At 32.4% G+C, this 25,098-nt stretch overlaps 1 protein-coding gene across 1 annotated transcript in view; it reads right to left on the bottom strand.

Moving 5' to 3' along the window:
• Positions 1 to 8,822: 8,822 nt before the first annotated feature.
• LOC133192443 (low-density lipoprotein receptor-related protein 4-like) overlaps positions 8,823 to 25,098 on the bottom strand; it is a 31,861-nt gene continuing 15,585 nt past the window's right edge. Inside the window, exons 5-17 of the mRNA XM_061328450.1 lie at positions 21,203 to 21,313; positions 19,797 to 20,051; positions 19,430 to 19,580; positions 19,188 to 19,325; positions 18,397 to 18,505; positions 17,172 to 17,310; positions 16,969 to 17,085; positions 11,083 to 11,310; positions 10,790 to 10,973; positions 10,500 to 10,627; positions 10,257 to 10,413; positions 9,088 to 9,200; positions 8,823 to 8,995 (exon numbers count right to left, since the gene is read on the bottom strand). Of these exons, the coding sequence (XP_061184434.1) occupies positions 8,823 to 8,995; positions 9,088 to 9,200; positions 10,257 to 10,413; positions 10,500 to 10,627; positions 10,790 to 10,973; positions 11,083 to 11,310; positions 16,969 to 17,085; positions 17,172 to 17,310; positions 18,397 to 18,505; positions 19,188 to 19,325; positions 19,430 to 19,580; positions 19,797 to 20,051; positions 21,203 to 21,313 (2,003 nt within the window). The remainder of the gene's footprint in view (positions 8,996 to 9,087; positions 9,201 to 10,256; positions 10,414 to 10,499; positions 10,628 to 10,789; positions 10,974 to 11,082; positions 11,311 to 16,968; positions 17,086 to 17,171; positions 17,311 to 18,396; positions 18,506 to 19,187; positions 19,326 to 19,429; positions 19,581 to 19,796; positions 20,052 to 21,202; positions 21,314 to 25,098) is intronic.

The following is a 25,098-nucleotide window of genomic DNA, read 5'->3' as shown; positions in this document are numbered from 1 at the left end:
TAAGTTAATATTTTCTCAAATTTTCTGTATAATTTCATGACTTATATGTTGCAATAGCATTTCATACTAAAATATAATAAAAATCTTATTTCATCTCGAAGTTATTAAAACTTCGAATTTCTGGACGCGTTGTATTGACACATCCTTGTGCTTTCACATATTTTAATTTTATTCTTGATACTTAAGAAAAGTGACAATTTTGTTGTGTATTAATGAAAATATTAAAACTATAACCCAGAAAATTCAGAGTAGAAATGTTTGAAAGCAAAACCCACTCACAGTATTGTAAGCCCGTGCTCAGTGGTGTGTGCAGAGTTTAACAATTGAACACACCAGGTGAATCGTAAACATTAACAATAACAGAGCTCGTGCCCTGTTTACAAAAACAGTTTACGTTTCACAGGTGTGTTCCATTTCTTAAACTCTGTACATATCACAGAGCACGGACTGACAATACTGGTGAGTTAGTTTTGCTTTCGAACATTTCTACTCTGATATTACTGGATTATAGATGTAATATTTTTCATTAATACATAACGCTTCTTTTCTTAAATATTAAGGATAAAGTTGAAATTTGTGTAAGTGCAAAGATGTGTTAATCAAACGCGTCCCGGAATTCGTAGTCCCAATAATTTCTAGATAAAATAAGTTTTTAGTTATATTTTCATGTGAAATGCTATTGCAATAAATAAGTCGTGATATTATACAGAAAATTTGAGAAAATATTGAGTTCAAATCTGTATCTAAGCACCTTTAAAGCAGCAGCACTTTCCATAAAGTACAAGATATGTAGAAACAATTTATTTCTTAAATTTTTAATGTGAACTATGGTATGCCCTTGCGATATTGAAATTTGTTCATGACTTACATACATGTACAGCACTATTACATACATTTATCACATGACTGTCAAATAACGTGACCAAACCAAATTCAATACAGAGCGGGGTATGCAATGTTATTTCAATTAATATTAAATTCATGTGACGAACTAGTAGCTTTACAAAAATAAATTCAGTTTAAAAAGGTATGTATTTATGCACGTTCATTTTCATTGATTTCCTCGAAGTAACATTGCTGCAGACATAATCAAACTAAAAAATCACACATAATAAAAAATATTTGGAAGCCGCATATTGACTTCCAATTTGCCATCAAATGAAGTGTAAATTAGTCACACAGCAAAATATATCAGATTTTCTGTATTTTAAAAGGGAATCCCCGTTGTTCTAAAAAATTGTCTCCTTGAAACAGAATAATTTTGATATATGCACAAAGAGGCGGGAATTTTCTTCAAAACTGCCACTTCCGATTTTTTTGTTTCAAAGAGGTATATTTTTTAAAAACACAAAAATTGAACAAAAATTACTATCCATACGAAATGCAAAATGTGTACATAAAATAACGCAATGATGAATATAGTGTCTGAAATGGTCTAGTGGTTATGCTGGTGGACTCCAAACGATTTTTTTTAACCTGAGAATGGGTTCGAATCCTGGAATGGGTCATTTTTTGCATTTTTTTTCTTCACTTTTTTTCATATATGGAAGTCCAATGAAATATATATTTTATGGGAGCGAGGGAAAGAGAGAGTGAGAGATAGAATGTCAAGAAGTTAATGGGTAATATTTTAAACGCATGCAGATTTAAATTGTCTTCCTTGATACTGTGACCTAAAACTAACAACATAATGCTATTATTTACTTGAAAGGCGATGTCTTGGAAAATAAAGTATTGCTGTAAATAATTTATTTTTTACATAATTTACTCATTTTGCTTCATTTTTGGTCTGTTATTTAGTAAAGATATGATTTGGAACAAATGGAATGTCTTGGATGTAGCATAAGCAGTGTGATTATGGACATGGTTTTCTTTATTTAAAAAATATTCACGGACGTTGTCTGTCGTATATGTTTCAAAATGCTGTGCAAGGTGCACTGGCCATTACATGTGCTTTTTATTGTTCAAACATTTCTCGTACAAAACGGCGATAGTGACACATGCATGTAAAAATGAATAAAATAAAAAAGTAAAAAGGTTAACGTTCACTAAAGGTCGCCAATCGGTTCCTACATATACGTTATGAAAAACTATGCATGAAATAAAGGTAAAATGTGAAGTGATTTGCTATATCAAGCTGGAAATGCCCGCCGTAAACACAGACATCTACGTAGCTTTTTCTATATTTAGACATAACTCTTCAGGCGTCGTGGGTATTTAAATGTCCTTCTCGATATAGGGAATAATCGCGAGTTTCTGCAACATGCACCCTCAAATTTTGATATCAAAATATTGTTAATTGAGGTGATTAATTTGGTTGATTAAAAAGGACATATCATTAAGTCACGGTGCAGTAAAATCTTCGACGTCACGGGGATTATAAAAATATGAGTTTACATTTTCCCTTTAGTTAGTGTTTTTATACCGTACGGTTTGGGTTACTTTATCCATTTAGCATTTGTACATTCATACGCCATTTCTGGTCCAGCTTAAAAGCTATATAACTAGTAAAATATGTTCTACTTTTTTAACCCTAAAACTGTCATTATTTCTTAAATATTGTGTGGCGTCGGTTGTTCTTAATTACTTTCTTAACAGTCAAAATCAAGTTTTCGTCAATAATCTTCTTCCGTCAACTCCCTGATTGCCTTTTTCTGATCATGAGGTCTAATCGTCGAATTCTCTTTTTGGTAATTTCAATAAGCATATTCTGGTCTATAATATGATTAAAGTCTTAGTGAACTGATGCCAGAATCTTTAAATTACCCTTGATTGAAATTCAGCTTGTTCAAATTGCTAACGAAAAATATACTTGTAATGTTCTCTGTTTTTTGTACCCGTAGTACATGTATATATATTAATGTTCTCTGTTTTATACCCGTAGTATATATATATATATATATATATATATATATATATATATATATATATATATATATATATATATATATATATATATATATATATATATATATATATATATATATATATATATATAAAGAGTCTGGCGCAGGCGACAAATGAGGATTAATTTGAGTGGAAATCTGTAAGAAAAGTATGTTCTTTAACTGAATCTTGCTTGGGAAAAATGTGTGATGGCTTAGTTTTAACACAAATTACGATTGTGTGGAAAACACCCTCAAATGTGTGTGTAAGTTGAACTTCTCATTAATATTTTGTACCCAAGTTATACTATGACTTACATGTAATACAACGTAATATTTTGTATATGAATCTATAAATAAATAAATTTAAGTTTACTTAAATTTTTTTATTGTAATCAATAAGTGTCCTCCTTGAACGTTCAAGTCTGAAATATTGTATAGTTATGTATTATAATGGTCATTTTGTTTCATGTCTTAGGAGAGGCAGAGATTGACCAATCAAAATCAAACAATTAAAATTCCGGCCACGTGGTGCCTCTTCTCCCACCTACAGCCTTGGGGGAGGGACGTTTTTTCAGGTTTGTTATTTCTTTTATCAAGTACTTGGTGAGTAAAATTATTTCATCATGTCTTCAATGGGCAAAACTTCGGTTGTCATTCTTGGTCATTCAATTGTGCGTCGTTTTCACGAATTCTTGAAACATGGTGATGACATAGATATTCTGCAGATCTTGGTCTGGGAAAAACGCATTCCGTTTTGTACAGGGATGTGGGTGGAAGGAAGGTTTGTGATATAATATCTAAGGATATGGAGAGTGTATTTGCTTTAGGTCCCGAGGAAGTTGTTCTAATGATCGAGGAGAACGACATCGTTCCCAGTACAGATCCTACATTGTTGGCCGCAGAAATTGAAACTGTGGTATCGGTGATGCATCGCCGCTATAATGTTGCGAAAATAATTGTTTGCAAATTATTGCCAAGATTTAAGGTTAATTTTGAGTACAATGATGAATGCAATACTGAGAGATGCATTGCCATATCACTAAGTTATTGTGTATTTTGGGAACACGGGAATTATTTTGTTTCTCCCTGGGACGGAGATTGTAGTCAGAAATTTGTATGCGACGGAGTTCATCTGAACAAACAAGGAAATGTACATGTATGTAGGAATATAAGGGGAGCGTTAATTTCAGTTTTATTTAATTATTATAAAAAAAAAAAGAAAAGAAAGAAAAAAAAATTAACTTTGCTTATCAGATATTAGCTTGCCAATCATTGCCTTTTTCATTTTAATTTCAACCTTTACGTTTGAAATTCATTATTAAAAATTTTGTGCCTTTTACAGTACTATAGGCATGACCTAGGTATGTGTTTCAGGCATTCCATGTGCTTGCCAGTTTAAACCCGTTTGGGTTATTTCATTTTAGTTTCAACTTTTACATTGGCGATTTTTCGATCGATTTTATTTGATTTATCTAGGAATTTATCTAGGAATGTATTTTAATTAATGCGTTCCGGATTTATCCTTTTTTCTCAGAAGGAAAATCGTTGGAGAAATGTCTGCCAATTTGTTTGTTACGGTATTAGTTGATTACTAAAATTGTTTAATTTTACGGTACTCTAGGCAAGGCCTAAGTACAAGTTTCAGGCAGTCTTTTGTACTTGCCATTTTGTACCCGCTTGGGTTTTTTCGTTTTAGTTTCAGCTTTTACCCTGGTGATTTTTCCATCGATTTTATTTGATTTATCTAAGAATGTATTTTAATTAATGCGTTCCGGATTTATAATTTTTTCTGAGAAGGAAAATCGTTGGAGAAATGTCTGCAAATTTGTTTGTTACGGTATTAGTTGATTACTAAAATTGTTTAATTTTACGGTACTCTAGGCAAGGCCTAAGTACAAGTCTTGTGCAGTCATTGTAATTGCCATTTTGTACCCGCTTGGGTTTTCGTTTTAGTTCCTTAATTTTTATTTTTTCTGTGAAGAAATCGTTCTGAAAATGAATGTTTGCCAATTTGTTTGTTGCGGTATATTTGTTGATTTTTTAAATTCCGTTCTGTACTCGATGTCCCTTTTCGACATTCATGTATCATGCACACATGTTTTTGTTTCATCAATGATTCACGGTTTTATTTGTGTGCATCAGCACTTAGATTTATCGTTAAATATGCCTATTAAGTTACTCGATTCGAATTGTGGCTTAATAATTAAAAATAAATAAATAAATAATAATAATTAAAAAAAAAAAAAAAAAAAACAACAACAACAACAACAACAACAGACAAACTACACTTTAGGTTTATTGCTTATAGATGCTTTATATAAAAGTATTATTTTGAGTGTTTGGACGGCGTTTCTTTGTGAATTAAATCTGCTTCGATTATTTTAGGACCGCCATGATTAGTTTTATTGCTTGTTTGAAAAACAACATTGCGTAGTTGTCTTTGGTAAAGGCACTACAGCCTACTTTGGGATTTGACATGGCACGAGGAGAATCGACTTCAAAAGTGGTGATTTATTACCGACGTCAGCGTTCTGTTTTATGTGGCTGCTAGTCCTTACTGACCAGCAGCGGTTTCAGAGAAGTTGATTCATGGCTTAATACGGGAAATGTCGGTCTTTTTCAGAACAATATTCGTTCTATTCTTTATTGTGATATTTCCGGGATAAATTTTGTCATCAACTGTAATAGGTACAGGGTGTAATTTAACGGAATGTACGGAAAGTGACTGTTGGGAAAAGTCTCAGGTTAGACAACTTTCTAGTTTGTTTTATCAGATGTACACTTTGTATTCCATGCATTCAAGTGCTTATACAATAATTACAATGAATTTTAAAGTATAACATGATCAGATGCGTGGTCAAGGTACTTATACGATCTGACTCGTGCAATTTTGTTCAATTGACATTTAGGCCTATATTACGTACTTTGTATTTTATGCATTCAAGTGGTGATATAATGTATTTTTAAGTATTAACATGCTCACATGCGTGGTCATAGTACCGGTATATCTTTTCTGACTCATGCAGTTCCGGTCAATTGACATTTAGGCCTATATTATGTTAAATATTGGAAATGTACTTCTGCCTCAATTTTACAATTCTATAGGTTTACCAACATTATGCCAGCAGCCCAAAAAAAAGTCAGGCGAAAAGACCACGCCATGGACAAAAGGAAACAAGAGGGCCCACCACCACTGATGCTGTGGCAAGCGATACCAGCACTCCACCCCTCAGTGTACCTCCTGAAACCTTGGCTGCATTAACCCAAACCATAACAAAGTCAGTCACGGAGAACGTGCTAGCAGAGATAAAACCATTGCTACAACATCAGGGGAGTATCTCTGTTCATAATATGGGGGGTGAAAGGGGTAATAATGCTACCACCTCTGCAAGCAACAGGTTAACAGCTATCCCTCCTGGGTTGGATGGTCACACAATGAATAAGTCAGGGGATGCAGGTATTTCAGGTTTTGTATCAAGTGTTGTAGCTGAACACAGTTCACAGATTGTGGGTACTGAATTCCCACCTGTAGAAAATGCAGGTAAGAAATCGGGATTTGTGAGCTCCTCAGTGACTCAGCTCCTCAGTGCCAATAGAGGCAAGGGTTTCCGATAAAATCAAATCTAAAATTTGGTCAAAACAATATGTTGATATGGCTTTGTTGTTAAAAAAAAGGAAAAAGTAAGTATATAATCAAAGTAGAAGAACAAGATCAGACAGGTAAGGTGGTAATACACAATATGCAGTCCACAGATGATGATGAATTTAAGGATGGCTCCTTATCCCTGCATGACTGGGTAACTGCATGGAATAGGTATGCGACAATATATTGCATTAAAATCAGCACAGGACTTACATGTACCAGAGGTTATCAGCAGGAAGTTAGAGAAGGAGATACATTTGGGTAGAATTATGGGTCCTTTCAAAGAAAAGTCAATGCCAGTTTTACATTGTTCCCCTGTAGGTCTAGTTAGCAAGAAAACAGAGGGTGAGTACCGTATGATACATCATTTGTCATTTCCAGAAGGTAAGTCTGTCAATGTTGGCATACCTAAAGAGGAGTCATTTGTTCAATACTCTTCTGTAAAGGATGCTATTCAAAACATTAAACAGTGTTTGAAAGGATCATATTGTTGCAAAACAGATATTTCTAATGCATTTTGAATTATCAATTTACATGCATCGCAGTTCAAATACTTTGGTTTCACATGGCAAGGTCAATGGTATTTTGATACATGTCTTCAGATGGGTTGCAGTTCTTCTTGTCGTATATTTGAAAGGTTTAGTACGGCACTTCAGTGGATAGCTCAAGAAAAATAAGGTATTAAATTTATTACTCATGTATTAGATGATTATCTAATTGTTGACAAATCTGCTACAGATATAAAATTAAAAAATCAGACGTTTTGTTGTTGGAAATTTGAAGTGCATGACCCCCCCCCCCCCACACACACACAACTTGCACAAAAACGTAAAAGAAATTAATATAAAAGGTCACAAATCATGAACTTTACAACACTTGCACAAAAACGTAAAAGAAATTAATATAAAAGGTCACAAATCATGAACTTTATATTTCAAAGATTATATAGTCATACCTTTGCATAATTCCTCAGTGTTTACGTTCCAGGTGCCCTGCGAAGTGCACACAATACTTGAAGAATTAATGGTGGATTTTTTGCTACCTTCACATGTAAATGTGCAACTGTTTCCAATTTTTCTTTGACAATCGGATTGAAGCTTTCCATTTTTGATTGTTGATGGACATAATCTTACTGAAAAAAAATAACCATTTTGGTAAACAATATATATATATATATATATATATATATATATATATATATATATATATATATATATATATATATATATATATATATATATATATATATATATGTTCTCATTCATCTTTCATATGTTTTATTTTCAATGTTTCATAACTCTTCTCAGTTTGAGTTGTATGTAATATTTGGAAGGGAAAAATTATTTCTGAAAGGGTTTATACATTCATATCTGAATATGTCTCCTATATTTGACTGACATTGATTACATTGCCATTTAATATTGTTTTTTGTAACAGCCACAACCTGCTTAAATAACGATTTTACTTATGACATTTACTTTCACTTTGGCAAAATCTCATAACTGTACAACGTATTAACTATATGATACAAAGAACTGGTAACATTTGACAGCTAATACGATTGCAACAAATTGCAATCATGCAGAGTTCTGAGACTGGAAAAAAAATAATTGGAAAATACTGAGTATTTTTATCGTCTATTTATAATTATCAAAATATTATTTCAATTATTACATATTCAATTTACAAATTTATTAATATTAGCTATTGTCTCACCTAAACATAGTCTTCTTGTGTCTTGGTTCCAGGTTCCTTCACTGGTGCAAACTATGCTGTGAGAAGTGTTTCCTTCAAGGCATGTGATTTCACACGATTCATCGACTCTTCTACTACAACTGGATGACATCACAGCATTCTCAATGGATGATGGACAGAGAATCACTAACAAGAACAAATGTAAATGAAATGTGGTTCATAAGATCTTAATTAATAAATTTACTGATGGTATATTTAACAAAAAGGTTAGAAATTCTATTGAAAAAATCAGGAATATCTAGATGTTTGAAAAAGAATAATTATTGATTCTCACATCCTTAATGGAATAACATAAATGTCATTTGACGTCACAAATATCCGATAAATTGTAAAATAATCGATAAATCATACTTAAGTTGTTAAGATGTTAAAGATGCTGTAAAGGTTATTATTGACTGAATATTGGGAAATCCCTCCTTCCGTCTTTGGGTTGATCGCAAGCTCGGTTCGCTTTACTGCGCCAAAACCCTGGGCGGGTTAATTTCCCGATATTCAGTCAATATCCTGTCATAATAAAAACATAAATATGAATTTGTTTATTTTAATCGATAATGGTAGAAATTAACAACAAAATGATGTGAACCTCCTTCACATGTTTTTTGGTCAGATAGTAAATTAACATTATCCTGGCATCCACATGCTCTTCCGCTTGGTGTTGGAAAGCAGAACGTACTACATCCACCGTTTTTCTTCGAGCAAATAGGATTCACTAAAATTAAGTAGAGATTTTAAACCCATTTTAGTAAATAATTGCTAGCTACTGTCGACATCCCATTACAAAGAATAATTAAATTGATTTACCATCTACTATGTCATCTGCAATTATTGCTAAGCTGTCAAGTCTCCCAAGCTCTGGATGTTTTGACATAAAAGTAATTTTTGACCCTGTTGATTTGTCCATTTTTGTTATTCGTCTATGTGTAACAAAAATATTTAAAATGGTATTAGAAAGAACAATGAAAATGTCATTAATTATGACATGAAACATATAGAATAATATCACATGGATTCAAACAAATATCAATATATACAATTTTGTTTGATATTGAAAAATTTTTATCAAAATTTTTAGCATCCAATTAGCATCCAATTCTTTTTTTTATACATGTATTTGAATAATCTTGATAAACAGAATAGAGCAATCAAGCTTTTTAGTCTCTGACTGGTTGGAATAAAAACGATACATATCATAAATTAATGCATGTTACATATTTACGCCAAAAGTAATAGGCTTTAACCAAAAAAAAAATAAATCAATCAATCAATGAGTTCTTTTTTCAAGTTAAAAGTTTTAGAGTGGCAAAAAATTATTAAGCATGTGGAAATACTTCCTATGGTATAAAAATAGTTTGCTTACGTTTTATTTCAGTTTAATCAGAATCAAAATTTGTCTACTAGAGTTCAGAAATAAGATGATCATCATAGTTCATTCGCCATTTTGGAACTGATGGGATATACCATTTCCGCTGTATCTTCATAATTTCTGGCATAAAACAATTCTATGTCTTTTGTTTTTGTTTTATTTTGTTTATTTATTTTATTTTTTTTTTACTATTTAAAATCCTCCCGAAAAGGTTCTCTAATTATTATCCAGAAGCACGAAGTTACTCCATTTAAAATTTGATTAAAAAAAATTATTCCTCATTTTACATAGAATTTAATGTTTAAGGACTATGATATACATGTATGTGATTAAGTCAATATTTTAATTTATAAATATGAGTATTTTGGTCGCTCTTCCAGAGTTTTTTTTATTTGGGACATTAGAAAATTTATCCTTATTTTTAAAATGAAAAAAAAAATTCAAATTAGAAAACAAACTTTTATGAATATTCATTTGATGTAAAAATAAAAAAAAATTATTGATTATATATCAGGACCGCATTTTATCTTCAAAGATGATCTGCATATTTCTGCATTGCTATTTAATTATTGAACTGTCAAAAATGTATTCAAAAAATATAGATAACTGTCTATTCCATGCAGTGTAAAACAGGTGTTGTCCAGAAATCACAATCTTCATCAAAAATGCGTCAGTATCGGTTGTTAGAATATGTCTATTTCCTCCATTTAAGTCTGAGTACTCTATGCGATTGTTACGCCCGTCTGTCCAGTAAAGCCTGCTAGCTAAAAAAAATCTATCAGAAGTTTGAAAATTGTCCTTATTTTACAATATGGAATTACTTACTAGTAAGAATTTTTTCTGCACTTACTTTCAAAGTCAATTGCAAGGCCATTTGACCACCCAATGTTATTTGTTGCTATGTAAATTTTTGAAGTTCCGTCCATATACGATCGACTTATTTGTGTCACGTTTCCATACTCTGTCCAATACATGACGCTAAACAAGGAAAAGGATTAAAGTAACGAACGTAAATATAATTTTGTAAACAATGTTATATTTCATAGAAATATGCATAGTGGTTAACAGTTCTTAAATCGATGTATTCAAAAATTCATTTTATATTTTTTTTATACTTATAAAGAAATAGTGTATATATACCCTTTTGATGGATATAGCACAATCGCTCTTGGACTATGTAGTTTAGAGAGTAAAGTCTTATGAAGTGAATTGAATCTTTTTTTTACAACCCCAATATAACTTTGAATAGTGGTTGACCCCACTGCTGTATAGTAAATGTTCCCTGTTGAATGGTCAATAGCCATTCCCTCGACAAAAGCATGTCCTGTTAATATCAATAGCAAATTGTAAATAAAGAGGAAAAAACCTCAATACATGTTACAATGAACTCATTTTTCATTTAAAATAAAAGTATAAATACATGTATGAAGGACCTATTGAATAAACTAAGGTTTTATTTTTTCCATGAAGCGTAGTTGACATGATTGATTTTGTAGAGGAGTCAGAAAAGTAAAGTTCCATTGTTGACTTGTCAAGCTTAATTTCATAAGGCTTTTGTGTAATTATTGGCAGCTTGGTCACATTCCCTGTGTTAAGGTCAATCTGCAGAATCCTTCCGTGAGAATAATCCGTCACAACAATGAAATTCGTCATATAGATATCTACCAATTTAAAATTACAACTTTAATTTATTGAGCCTATTTCATTATCGCCAGTCATTACATTCTTAAACAGGTTGGGGATAATACTCGAAATCGGGTATTATCCGTGAAATCGCATATAGTCCCTGAAATCGGGGTATCGTTGTATCCGCGAAATCGCGTATAGGCGGTGTAATTACCAAGAATGTCGCGCACGATGTTGGTGTTAATTTCGGTAACGTCAAAATGACGTTAGATTACGTGACGTTAGAAAATTAATTTGACATTACTTTTTGACCTACATTTTCTATGAAAGAAAAAATATATACCTAGTATGTTGTCAAATACACAATGCAGTTCATTGAAAATAATTAAATTCTCTGCTATTTTGCATGCATAATGCGGGAGGGAAATATGTGCACATTAATTTGCCTCATTTAATGAAAAGCACTTGCTTTTTATTTTATTGAGATACATTCAAAACAATTCCATGTCATATTAGCAGGCCCTAGTACTAGCCCTCTGTTTTTAGTATAGTTTAGATATGTTGCTGATTTAGCATTGAATTTAATTTTTTCATTCAAAGCCCCTATCCCCTCCTCACCTTTAACCCCCGCCCTCGCATAGACACTTACATACTGAGTATTCTTTTTGTTACAGTATATCTAACTACTTCAAATAATTGATTTTAAAAAATGAGGGGAAACGAAACCGAGAATCGAACCCCCCCCCCCCCAATTTTCTCAATGAAAAGGATTTTCGATGTGGGACAGTTTCGAGGTTTTGCATTTATTTAAAAAAATATTTAAATTTTTTTCCTTACCCCCCCCTTTTTATTTGCGTTGCAACGTGTCTCGCAGATCTGGATAATATTTTATTTTCGTACTCCTTATGATACTTATGCAGTTAACAGTGATATAGTTTAAATCTTTGACCAATCAGATAAAGCGAGACGGATGTGCGAACTCCAAAACCTCCTTCTAAGCTGACAATGGAAAAAAAATTATGTATCCGATTAATAAATCGTCCGATTACGACATATAAAAAACTTATGATGGGGTTTAGGTTAAAGAGATTAGTAGAAGAACATCTCCTTGACAGAGTGCTTGCAAAATTATGATAGGTAACACTGTTATTACCTTGGAAATATGTCTCGAAGCCAGGAACCCCCCGTTTGTTTACAAATTTTGTTTCTGACCTTGTGTATTTTTATTATACCGTACAAGACCATTCTCTAAACGTAAGAAAAAGTACAATCTGCTTGCATAGAACGACATATAGACGTGATTGCTGGGGAAATTTTATATTTTTGAGAAATTATAAGCTCTTACATTTTTTTTAATTAAAAGGGGGGGGGCTATCGATCCACACTTCAGGCGCCTGTGATTTTTATTTCATCCATATCAGCAAAAAGAGTAAGTCTTTGGATAAAATCTTTACATGTTTTAGATGATATCTTATGCAAGTGCACGTAATAACGTCAAAAACGCCTTATTTTTACGTCTGTGACATAGCATGTTGACATTTATTTTTTGTTGGGATTTTGTCGCCATTCTCGTGATATTAATTTGGAATATACTAATAACTTTTTGAAGAGATGCACATTCAACAGTTCTATCGTGATAATTAGATTTATTAGTTTTAGACATGTGTGTGACGTTCAGATAGCCTCTAAAACAAACACTTCTATCAAGAATCAATTCAATTTTATATCTCATTGAAGCTTTGATTTTGCACATTTTGTATTTAATATTGTATGGTTCCAAATTAGAAAAAAATAATTCTAAAAATGAAAGCAATTTATTGAGTGTCGAATTTAAATGTGACGTTTTTTCCGTCAAATTTCATTGTGACACATATAGCTACATGTTGTACATATATGTGACATATATCATAACATATACGACATCCCAAGTTAAAATTCTGTTTAGATATGTTTTTCTTATAACATGACAACTTTTTCGTAGAATTTAAAAAAAATTAACATTGATTTTTTTTCACTCAGTATTACAAAATTAGCCATTCTACGGATCTTAAATACAAGCGTTCGTTCTGCTTTATATTTTTCATAATGTTAAAAGTATTTGCAACTTCTTCAAAGTCATACCCAAATCAACAGAACTGTTAAATATCTTAAGCTTGTGCACAAAATGAAATATATTACAAAATGTATGAATTATTTATGGTAAAGATGTTTCAAACTACGGCTAAAAATCCAATATAACACATACATACGTAATCTTTTTTTAGGGGGGGGGGGGTATTTTGATTTTTTATACATATTTGCAGAAAAGCATTCCTTTCATATATACAAGGTGTTTTCAGCAAACATGTCCCGACTTTGCGGTTTCAATATTAAGTTACACAGTATTAATATAAGAAAATATTTGCAAAATGAAAACCACATATCAAAACAATTTTATCAATATGAAAGTTGAAGTGATGCTGAATCAATTATTTTTTAAGACAGGCATTTTTAAATTTTGAACTTCAGCAGCAGTTTTCAATTTAACGTCATTTAACGTCATTAATAATTTTTATGTGCTCGAAAATGCCGCAGTGTTTTTAAGTCAGCATCCTCATTTTTTCTCTGAAGTTCTGTATGGTTTTGACATCTTTTAAGAAGTCTGTTTCCTAGAAAGATGGTTTTCATATGAACACTCTTTTAAAATCTTATGCACTAGTATTGGTGATTAATGAAGTTATTTTATATTGATTATATCACAATTACATTGCCGGAAAATGTGCAATAAAATAAAGTTATAATTTTGTAAATATTTTATTATTGTGCAAAAACATAGACATCAAAAGTCGGGACATGTTTGTTGAAACACCCTGTATCTTGTACATGTACCAGTACATATGCTTTACAAAAAGAGAATAACAAATAAAGGTAATTTCCAGAAGTTATAAAAAGGCGACATATTCTTTCTTTTCTTATTCAAAAAAAAAAAAATCCTTTGGATTCAACATGCTCCAACGTTTCAGCAACGACAATGATGTTCTTAGCAACGCTGCTTGTGAGATAAAATGTATTGATCGTTTAATTTTGCAGAGTCGGCAATATTTTACCATTCTTCGGCGATCGACTTCAGGGTATGGGGGGGGGGGGGTGAATAGCTGTGACGGTTGTTACTGCTTACCGGTACTAGAGAAAAAATTCATTTTTCAATTATTCCTTGTCCGATCCACAGGTACTTGTGGACAGGATCACCCCCCACCCCCCGCACCCGAATATACATCCTGGGTCCAAGGATATTTTTATTCATCATTTTCCATAAATTAATCTTCTAGTACACATTACAATGTATTCCATATGAAAAATCCAATTAAAAAAATCATATTAAAAACGTAGAATTAACGTTTTATTAAAAAATCATACCCGCGATATTATAAAATAGAGAGGGTAAGTCACTTCCATTTGTTGACACTGGACCCCTCTTGGATACCGGGCCTAAAATATGATATACCTACCAGATGTCCCCAAATTGTGTCATTATATCTTGTTTTGGTAGATCTTTTTGTCTTTAATCGTGCTATTTAATTGCCCAGGCATTCCACAGTAATCCGAGTATTCATCGTCAAACGTAAAGGCATTATTTTTTGAATTTTTAATATGAAATACATTGTAATGTGTACTAGAAGATTAATTTATGGAAAAAGACGAATAAAAATATCCTTGGACCCAGGGTGTATATTCGGGGGGGGGGGGGGGTCCTGTCCACAAGCACCTGTGGTCCGATCGGCCCATCTCGGACAAGGAAAAATAATACTTCGAATGTGTTATGCATGTGTCCAAGAGACATCCCCTTTTCAAAATAATTAAAATAAATGTAAAATGCCATAGCAGAGTTTGGACCTAAATGTCATTGAATATTATATACTCATTGCATGATAAATTAATGGGAAGATCTGCTCACCTAATAAAAATCATATTCCCTATATTGTCCTTTTGAGTGAATAGAATTCTTCATATCTCCAATACATTTATTCAATAATTGCATATATACCGAAACAATACGAGGTTAAAATAGCAACCTGTTATTTTCTACCACAAACGACAAGTATTGAAAATAGCTAAATAAAAGAAAAAACCCAGAGGGTTATAAAGTTTTATTTCCATGTCAAGTGACGTACTGTATAGAACCAAACAACGCAATTTGTAAATATCATAATAAGGTATAATAAAGCGATATACCATAAAATGGACCACAGAAGGGGAAATCTACCCTGTCTATCCAATTTTATAATAAAAAAAGGAAGTGGCTCCAATCTGTATGAAATTTTAATATCCGAAGAGTAATTACATTCAAGATGTACGAGTTATGCAGGCAGTCCAGGAATTCTGCCAAGACACGATTGAAAACTCTATATAATAATTATTTACAAAATAAGATATGTACAAAATTAATATATAATTCATATTTGAATATTAGCTCTATATTGGGAATGTATAATTAGCACATGAAAAGACGTCCGAATTGGATTTTTATTTATATGACCCCCCCCCCCCAAGCCAAACGAAAATCCTTTAAACATGGCTTCTTGCTCTCAATTTCCACACAAACACATACAGGTAAAATAACGTCGCTTGCATCGATCAAAATGCAAGCAATACATTGGCGGTGTCTTCGAATGAAAATTCCCATGCCAAATTGACATAAAAAATTTTTCTTAAAAAAAATCGCGCCTCCTCTTTTACCGCAGGCATTGCAGGACTGTGGTGCATATATACATCATAGGATTTACTATATAATCTTTACTGTACCTATATATCAATACATAAGACAGCGTTAGTCGTTAAATTTCTTCAAAGTTTTACATTTTGTGAATAATGCGCGAGTCAGGAAATTAAGCTTGGGGAATAATTTATTGGGAAATAAACACAAACGACATACAGTTATTTGTTTTGTTTTTTGTTTAGAAATTTTAGACTGTACAGTGTATATATTTTTAAAAATGTATTTCAATACATGTACATATTAAATTTGTTTCATATTATATCATTTTTAAACCTGTTTTCCCATATGTTTTTCTTAAAAACTTTTATTTTATTTTCCCCTTACTCTCTATATCGGTGAGAAATACTTACCAATTGAGGAATAATTTAAATTTAACGTGAAAGGGGCGCCATACTTTTCTACGTAAAAAATACAAAACACAGCGTAAGTCGTTAAATTTCTACAAAGTTTTACATTTTGTAAATAATTCATCAGTTAGGAAATTAAGCTTGTGGAATAATTTATTGGGAAATAAACACAAACGACATGTAGTTATTTGCTTTTAGAAATTGAATTGAAAAATAATGACGCCACCGTGTCTTCTGTGCTACCCCAGGAGTGATTTTAAACTTGTTAGACAAACATATAAATTGGATTCAATAAAAATAAATACCCAAGATACTGATGTACATGTAACACTAACTAACGTTATGCACCGTTGCTTAATTTTTTTTGCTTTTACAGAAAGTCGCACAGGATACCCGATTTCGCGGATTCAACGATACCCTGATATCGGGGACTATACGCGATTTAACGGATAATACCCGATTTCGAGTTTTCTCTCCAACCTGTTAAATACAGAAATCATCTCTTTTATATGTGTTTTATAATAGCTGAATATACACTTTAAAAATGGGTGTTAAATATAAGTATTAATCAATAGAAACAAAATGCTCACCATTGTCACACGTTAAATCAGGTTGAAGCTTCAAACCAAGATCACATTGACATTTACGCCCATTTTGTAGTGGAACACAGATATCCTCACAACCACCATTTAAGAAATGACAGGTGCCTGTTACATAAAAACATGAAATAAACATTCAAATCATGTGTTAATATATACATTTGAATTTAAATTTACAGCTTTGTATAGTCTACCTCTTTTATCTTGTTGCAACGAGGAGTCAAACACAGTGACTCCTTTCATATTTGGTACTAAATTGAATGAGTCTTCTGAAGTTGATACAGTCTTTCTCGCAAAATATATCGTACTCCCCGACGTCCAACCAAAATAATCCTTTAATAATTATGAAATTCATTATGCTACTAGAATAGTATAAGAAGTTTTTAAGTGGGAGTCCAATTCATATAAGAAAAGATGCAAAAAAAATTACTACATTTTCAATTTATTTACAAGTATAAAAATTTCTTTTATCGATGCGTAGGTTGTTATACATGATATTAAGCTGTAGAATAAAAACAATATATATATATTAAAACATTGAAATATTATTATGTATAAATAGATTTCACATTAAAAGTTTATCTTTTTTACATACTTGTACTAGACAGTATTATCTTAGACAGTCTTATCTTGCATAGACAGTCTGAGGCTATGAATTTTAAATATCATTTTTTATACATGAATCATTACCTTTATTTTTAAAACAGTAGTATGAAATGTATTTTTGTTACATGCTTAATTCACAAAGCCTGTAGATAAATTGATTTAAGAGAATTTATACGTGAATAGTTGTTCGAAACAGTAAACATTTAAATGAAAAAAGGTAATTTCAAAACTCTGTCAACTACTACATAAATAATACATGTATGAAGAATAACTCGTACAATAACAATCGTTTTTGTATTGTTTAATATCTTTCAAAGTGGTGTATCTGGTTTGAATTGAAGTTATCTCGTTGTAATGCCTTGATGAAGAATGTGGAGATAACGAGTAGAGATCAATTGCATATTAATCCTAAGCCACTGCGATGTAAAAAATATCCAACAAACCCAAATGTTCAACGTTTTCATATATTGAAGCAAAAATAATTCACAACATTATCAATTCTAAATCTAGCCATCTAACTATTCAAAACTACAAGGTGCATCAGTAAACAGAAAATCTAATGCTATTAATTACAATACTAAACATTTTCTCAAAATCCACACAGCATGTACATGTATATTTCAAAACGGAATGCATGAAAGGGTGTATATGTACCTTATGAAACCCTAAGAGCCCATTTCTCTTAATCTTAATGATTTTTAAAAAAAATCTTCTGAATGATACCATGCATTTTGGCGACATACATTTAAAAACCATGGCTTTATAAGAACCCATCAGACGTAAAAAGACGTAGAAGGTACAGTTGAAATTTACCTTATAAGCAAATGCCCATGTTGCTCCAAATGTGATTATGTTGTAAGTTTTGATGTCAGTTCCATTGACCATTGAACTTTTAATCAATGAGTTATCAAGCCAGTAGATCCTTAAAGTTTAAAACAGGGGTAAAAAAGCAAATATTCCTCATCTAAATTGTTTTTATCTAAAATAAAGGACAAAGAAACACCTGATTTCTAAAATTGTGAGTTGATATACTGTAATGGTACTTTTTTTACGAGGGATTAATTTACGCTATATAAGCAGTCTCAAAATTCCAGTGGAAATTTTTCACAGCATACTTTTTTAAGATACTTGACAATCCAAGAAATCCGGAAAAAGGACATTTTACAGTATTTAATGGTGGAAAATGTTCTCTGCATTTTGAGAAAAAATATCATTCTCGGAAATAATATTATTTGCAAAGTTTTCGTTAAAATAAAGTCTTAGATGATTGAATTTCAGAAACATATTAGGATGAATAGCTTACAATATGGTAGATTATCATAGCCGTGAAGTGTGTTGGACTATAAACCTTTGTTTCCATTATTTTTGATTTTTATAGAAAAAGATAAAGATTTTAGATGTTATCATATTTTGAAATCACGAAACCTCAGGAGAACAGTATATAAGATTTTGTGGAGGTTAAATATTATTTAGCGTTTTGACGGCTTCATCATACTTTCAAAAGCCTGTCTAATCCGTTTAATTAAAAGTAGTAACGCTTGTTTCCCCTCGCTTTTTTCCATTACAAATTGATTATATCTTAATTTTGCTATTAGTAACTTTACCTATGGCTTGTAACATCATAATAAAGTGAACCTGGGTTGTCTAGGCTGGCAGATGACACTATAATACTATAATCATTTCTATTCCAGTTTCCTCTCAAAATTGACTTTGCCGATGTCCCCGATATCCAAAATAGGTAGCTAAAATGTATGTAAATTCTTAAACTACAAACTTAAAGATCGAACTATTTTTTTCCCAAACTTTGATAAGCATATCTTAAGTACGTGATAATACTAAGACGAACCCATTGTGAGCGTCGACAGTAAGAGATACTGGTTGCTCAAGTTCTGAGTAAATGGTTGATATTGTCCAAGAATTTAAAGAAAAGACTTGTATGTTTGATTGGGAAAGGTCTATCCATCCGAGAAGATTCGCATTCCAGTCAAAAATCAGGTCTAGAGAAAATAAAATTTGATTATCAAGTTTTAATTCGAAACACTGTTTTGGATGAGTTTTTGGGTGTTGTAAAAGAAATTTGTTAAAACAATCGTATATTCTTAAACCTTTTCAAAAGTCAAATAATTGATGACATGAATGAAAAACTAATGTTGCATTAGTGAAATTTGCTCTCATAATGTAAGTTTATAAATTAATGTTTTGAATATTCTTACCTCTAGCATTTAAAACAGACGCTAAAATCCTTGTTTTTTCTGTAATGATGTTGAACTCCTTTAATGTATTATTACTGCTGTCCACAAAGTAGATAATATGTGAGTTCGTGTCCACAGCAAAAGTTTCGATATTTGCGGAAGGACTTTTTAAATGCTTCATTTCGCTTTGTCGTCCGTTAACAGAGTGGACGTCAATCATGAAAAACACTGTTGCATTGCTAAAAATGAAGCCCTTCTCGTAGAATCTTGAACGGTCTGTTTTTTATTTGTGTTTTGGTAAAAAAAAATAAAGAAAAAAAATATTTGTATTAATTTATAAGCAAGTTGTCAGCTTCTTAAACTGATCACTGGAACGTTTCCTTCATAAATTTTTTTATACTCAACAATGATTGGTGTCAACATTTTCTTTTGTGTCTCTGTTGTCATTGGAAGGTGTTATTATTGCAGAAAGACAGTAGACATAGGGTTAAAGGTTGTTTAAACGTAAACTTTATGTGCTTTTACTTTTTTGGTTCGTTCGTTTATGAACTGAGCTTATACAACTTTAACCGTTCTAATACTTGTGCATTTGAAAGGATATTCACATTTATGAGTACAAACGATAAGGGCAAACTTACAACTAAATTGTAAGTCAAACGAGATGACTTCAGTTTTTCCATCGTCAACTTTCCTTTTTTTTTAATGTAGTAATATTCACTTGCATATGGTGTTTGCATCTCCCAACCAATTCGATATTCAAGAGCACGCTCTGAGTACAATCTTTTTTTTTTATACCGGGGCAGGCTAATGACAGATTCGTTGATGTTACAGGGATTTCAACAACCTCCTTTAAAGTCAGCATTTCATAAATTCTATGGTCTTTGTAATGACGTTTTTAGCAAATTAAACATTACCTTTTTGGCTGACATGATTCATACCAATTGTTAGGCCTTTGTTTTTATCCCAATTTTGGGTGATCGGGAGCCCCTGGTTTGCTTCTTGTTCGCCGCGCTGTGTCAAACCTAAGACGTGAACATAGGAAGTGACTATTCTTTCCCCAAGCGCCCGGCACTAGAAGTCTAAGTCACTGGGGTTTTTTTCAGATGAGACCTTAAAATCAGAGGTCCCGCGTGACATGGTACATGTAGGCCTTGGCACGATAAGGAACCCTCAATGGCCCTACGTGTCGAGTAAAGGTCTAAATTGGAATCACTTCATCGGCATACGGTGGTTTTTGAGATCGATCACTGTTCGTTGTCTTCACTTTTTTCATTATGGGCAAAAAGTTATTTTCAAGTTTTAACGGGCAGTGGCACGGAATATCATGAAAAACAATGGGCAATGTTAGAAAAACATAAGAAATTTAACATCTATATGTAAAGGGATGTAGAAAACATAAGAAATTTAGGTGTGAATATACCGCCTACCTGTGCATGTCATTGCATCTGAGGAGAGTTGATAACCCTCAGCACAGAGGCAGGTGGCTCCTGAAGGTGTGTTAACACACATATGTTGACAGCTGTGTGTAGTACATGGATCTAAGCAACAAAATATATATTAATCTAAATTATTTACTAGGGATGTCAATTTTGTCAAAAATTCATATTCGAATATTCAATGAAAGTATTCGAATATATTCGAATATTCGATAACATAAATAAATCTGGTGTATTTTAAATATGCATCATCCTACTCCCACGAAAGGTTTAGCGTTGGTATTCTTATATTGGAAGTAAAATTGTGTGAAGGCTTTTGTAAGTGTAAAATTAGGAATTCCATTTGATATTTGTCAATGATTGAAATAAATGATTGATTTAAATGTCGAAAAATATGATTTTAACAAATTTAATAATTTAATAAATTTATAGTAGATCTAACTGAGGAACCAAATGCAGGACGACCTGTCCCTTCCTCAGGACAAAGAAAAAAAAGTTAAGAAGTCATAACAACAAAGGAAATAGAGAAGCAAAAACAACTAGCACTAGTACTAAACTACCAAACACTAAATATTTACAATGTTACATGTTTAATTTGGAGTTTATAAACAGTTGTGAAAAAAGAAATCCGGAGCGCTATGAATTGCGTCTGGTCTATCGGGTGTACTCTGGTGAACCCGAAAATTTGACAATTATTATTGTTCGTGTCGTTGGTCATTTTTAGTGCTTTATATAAAGAGCTAGGTTCACTTTAAGCATAAAATGGCCCTGTAGATAAACCAATTTATCCATTAACACACTATGTCCCTTTCTCAACATCAATATTAAGTAGGGACTTGGCGCTTAATGTTTGTATATAAAAATTTCCTCTAAAGAGTCCAGGTACTCGAAAACAGGTTGTGTGAAATTGCAATGTTCTTGAATTTTGCAGATAACAGATGATATTCGGGATATGTGAATAATGACGCAATTCATGACATCATAATGCATTGACTATCAAGAAAATTACGTCATGTTTAGTAGGAATTCAGTCACCAAGTGTTCAAGTGATATTTATTGCCTTGTCGACTAAAACTACGCAGTTTTAATTTTCAGAAATTTACAGGGCCAAAAAAGGCCCTAAGTGGCCCTTACTCTTTCCATCCTTGTATCTACTTAGTAGATCCGACACTTAGGATATACAGTGTTGTTGGTTTTTAGTGCTTTATATATATATATATATATATATATATATATATATATATATATATATATATATATATATATATATATATATATATATATATATATATATATATATATATATATATATATATTGGGGGGGGGGGTGTATGTGTGTATGTGATTTGAAGTCATAGTCTATTATGTCATCATTTTGAGAATGTCAATGCACTTGCGTAATTTACAGTAGTTTCCCAACCATTCAAAATTAAATAGTGGTAATGCAGCGGAAGGAAATAGATACCTCTGATGACCCTACAGCGCGCTGGAGAACAGAATGTAGAATTAGGAATGAAGCCTCCTCAGACTTTTAAATGATTACAAAGGCGAAAAATTATGAGAATATCACAACAATTTTGTACCGTGGTACACAATGGCATGGAAGATTTTATCGCAGACGTTTTGAGATTCTGTCTCCTGTTAAACAAAAACACACTGACAAACAGAATGACACTATCAACACAGACTGATAAGATTGCATATCAAGATCTTAAGATCTAATATACTGTTAAAAAAAGAAACGCATAATACCAATAATACCCTGAATAATATAAAATAGTTTTGTCATACAATATTTTTTAGATGGATAGGATTCATTGGAGTGAAATGCATAATACTGAAACGTATTGTTAACTTGACATCCTTGTACAAAACTCACAGACAAAAAGACTTGATTTTGCACAATGATGAAAGGATGACTACACTTAAGGACATGCGAAAATTGCGACAAAATAAACTTTCAAAACAAGCATTTTTCTTTTAATTGCGGGAATGGTCAACATCTTATCTACAACGAAATTACATTAAATAAAAGTATATATTTAGAGCGAAGCTGTTTTCAAAGGCGGGGGTCATCACAATTTTTTGAATCTCCGTGCGATCATGAGGACGCCCACTTTTTCACTGACTTTATACGTAGTCAGCGCATACAGTTAAACTTCGTTATCTCGAAGTTGACGGGACCGTTGATGAACTTCGAGATATCCGGGGGTTCGACATATCGAGGGTTATAATTCTAATGAACTTCAAATAAACTTAGTGCAGCGAACATGCACTTAATAGTGGAAACATGTCAAATTCCTTCTTGTTTGAAATTCTGTATACGTTTTCTTTAATATACATGTAATTAGCATTAAAAAGATTTTTACATCCTCTTTATAATTAACAAAATAAAAATGTTGTATAATATGCACAGACGTATAATCCTTCCACGTACCCGGCAAGTCAACCGCTAGCATCGTTTCCCATGTATACATAACCGGATATCGTCCATGCATTGTAAATTTAAAACCGGTCGCTGGCAGATTAACGCAAACGAAATGTTCAATTTATTTTATTGGAAAAACATGTTCATACATGTATAATCATTTAAATAAAATGTTTTACGATTATAAAATCTAATGCAAAAGAAGAAACACGCACTTTTGTTTAACTACAGAAGAACACTGAATCACAAGGCACTATATAGCAGAAGTTTTCACTGCGACACACGCTCACATGATGGTGTGTACTGACGGTTGTAAATTCAGCGCGCTCATATACACATGTAGGAAAAATAAATTTTAATTGCATTAAATTATAGAATTTTGTTTCACTTTTATGTTTATAATTTTCGCTTTCATATGCATAAACTATGCAAGCGCACATATTACACATAGCATTAAATAGCGATTATCAAGATAAAAGTACCCCAGCCACGAAACAATTAACGTGTCATCCACGCTTATGCATAAGACTAATACAAACAATCTTTGGCTTGCATAATTAAAATCAAGGTAAGCCATACACATTCACCTCGTATAATTATCGCGGTATTATCTGTTGATCACAGGAACTCAGGTAACCCGTGCGTGACAGACAGGTGGCTGTTGTCAATAGAGCGGTCAGTTAACCTAACGGACTTGATCATCAGAGCGGAAAATTATCCTGACTTCGAGATAACGCATGTGATTTTAATAAATGGGTACACAATTTTACTTCGAGATAACCGGGGTATTCGACATAACCGTGTTCGACATAGAGAAGCAAATTTCGTCGGGACCGCGGCCTTACTTCGACATATCCAGGGTATTCGAGATATCCGTGTTCGAGATTTCGAAGTTTAGCTGAATTTGTCTACTGTTCTCCGTTTAACAGTAATTGTATATTTGCATTATAATGCCCTGTTCACACGGAGAGTTTAATTCGCAGTAACGTACGTTTAATTCGAATAAACTCTCCGTGTGATCAGGGCATTAATTGACAATCATGCGCTCATGATTTAAAAGAGAATCAGTGGCGGATTCCGGGGTGTTTGGGGGGAAGGGTTCGGGAAATAAACACTGATACTCTATCCAGACCCCAAGTTTTACACGAAGAGATGAAATATACAGCCAGAAATCCCTTTCCGCTTGAGCGCACACACTTCACAGGTAATCAACAGTACAGAGATCATGATAGTCCGTGCAGCTAGTGATGACCCTAGGTCATACACTAATAATTTAATTTTGTTTGTATTCTAGCCTCTGATTGGTTAATATCCAAAAAGGAACACAAATTATTTCTGTATAACCTGGTTTGGTATGGGGACACTCCCCCCCCCCAGCCCCCCCAACCCCCCCGACAACCAGCTGAATCACCTGTATCCATACAATCCTCTCATTTCCAGTCCTCGGGATTCATGGAAA

Source organism: Saccostrea echinata, unplaced genomic scaffold, assembly GCF_033153115.1.
Source record: "Saccostrea echinata isolate AGI-Se365-2 ecotype Australia unplaced genomic scaffold, CSIRO_AGI_Sech_v1 ptg000025l, whole genome shotgun sequence".
Lineage (NCBI taxonomy): Eukaryota > Metazoa > Mollusca > Bivalvia > Ostreida > Ostreidae > Saccostrea > Saccostrea echinata.
This window is presented reverse-complemented; position numbering and strand designations above follow the sequence as displayed.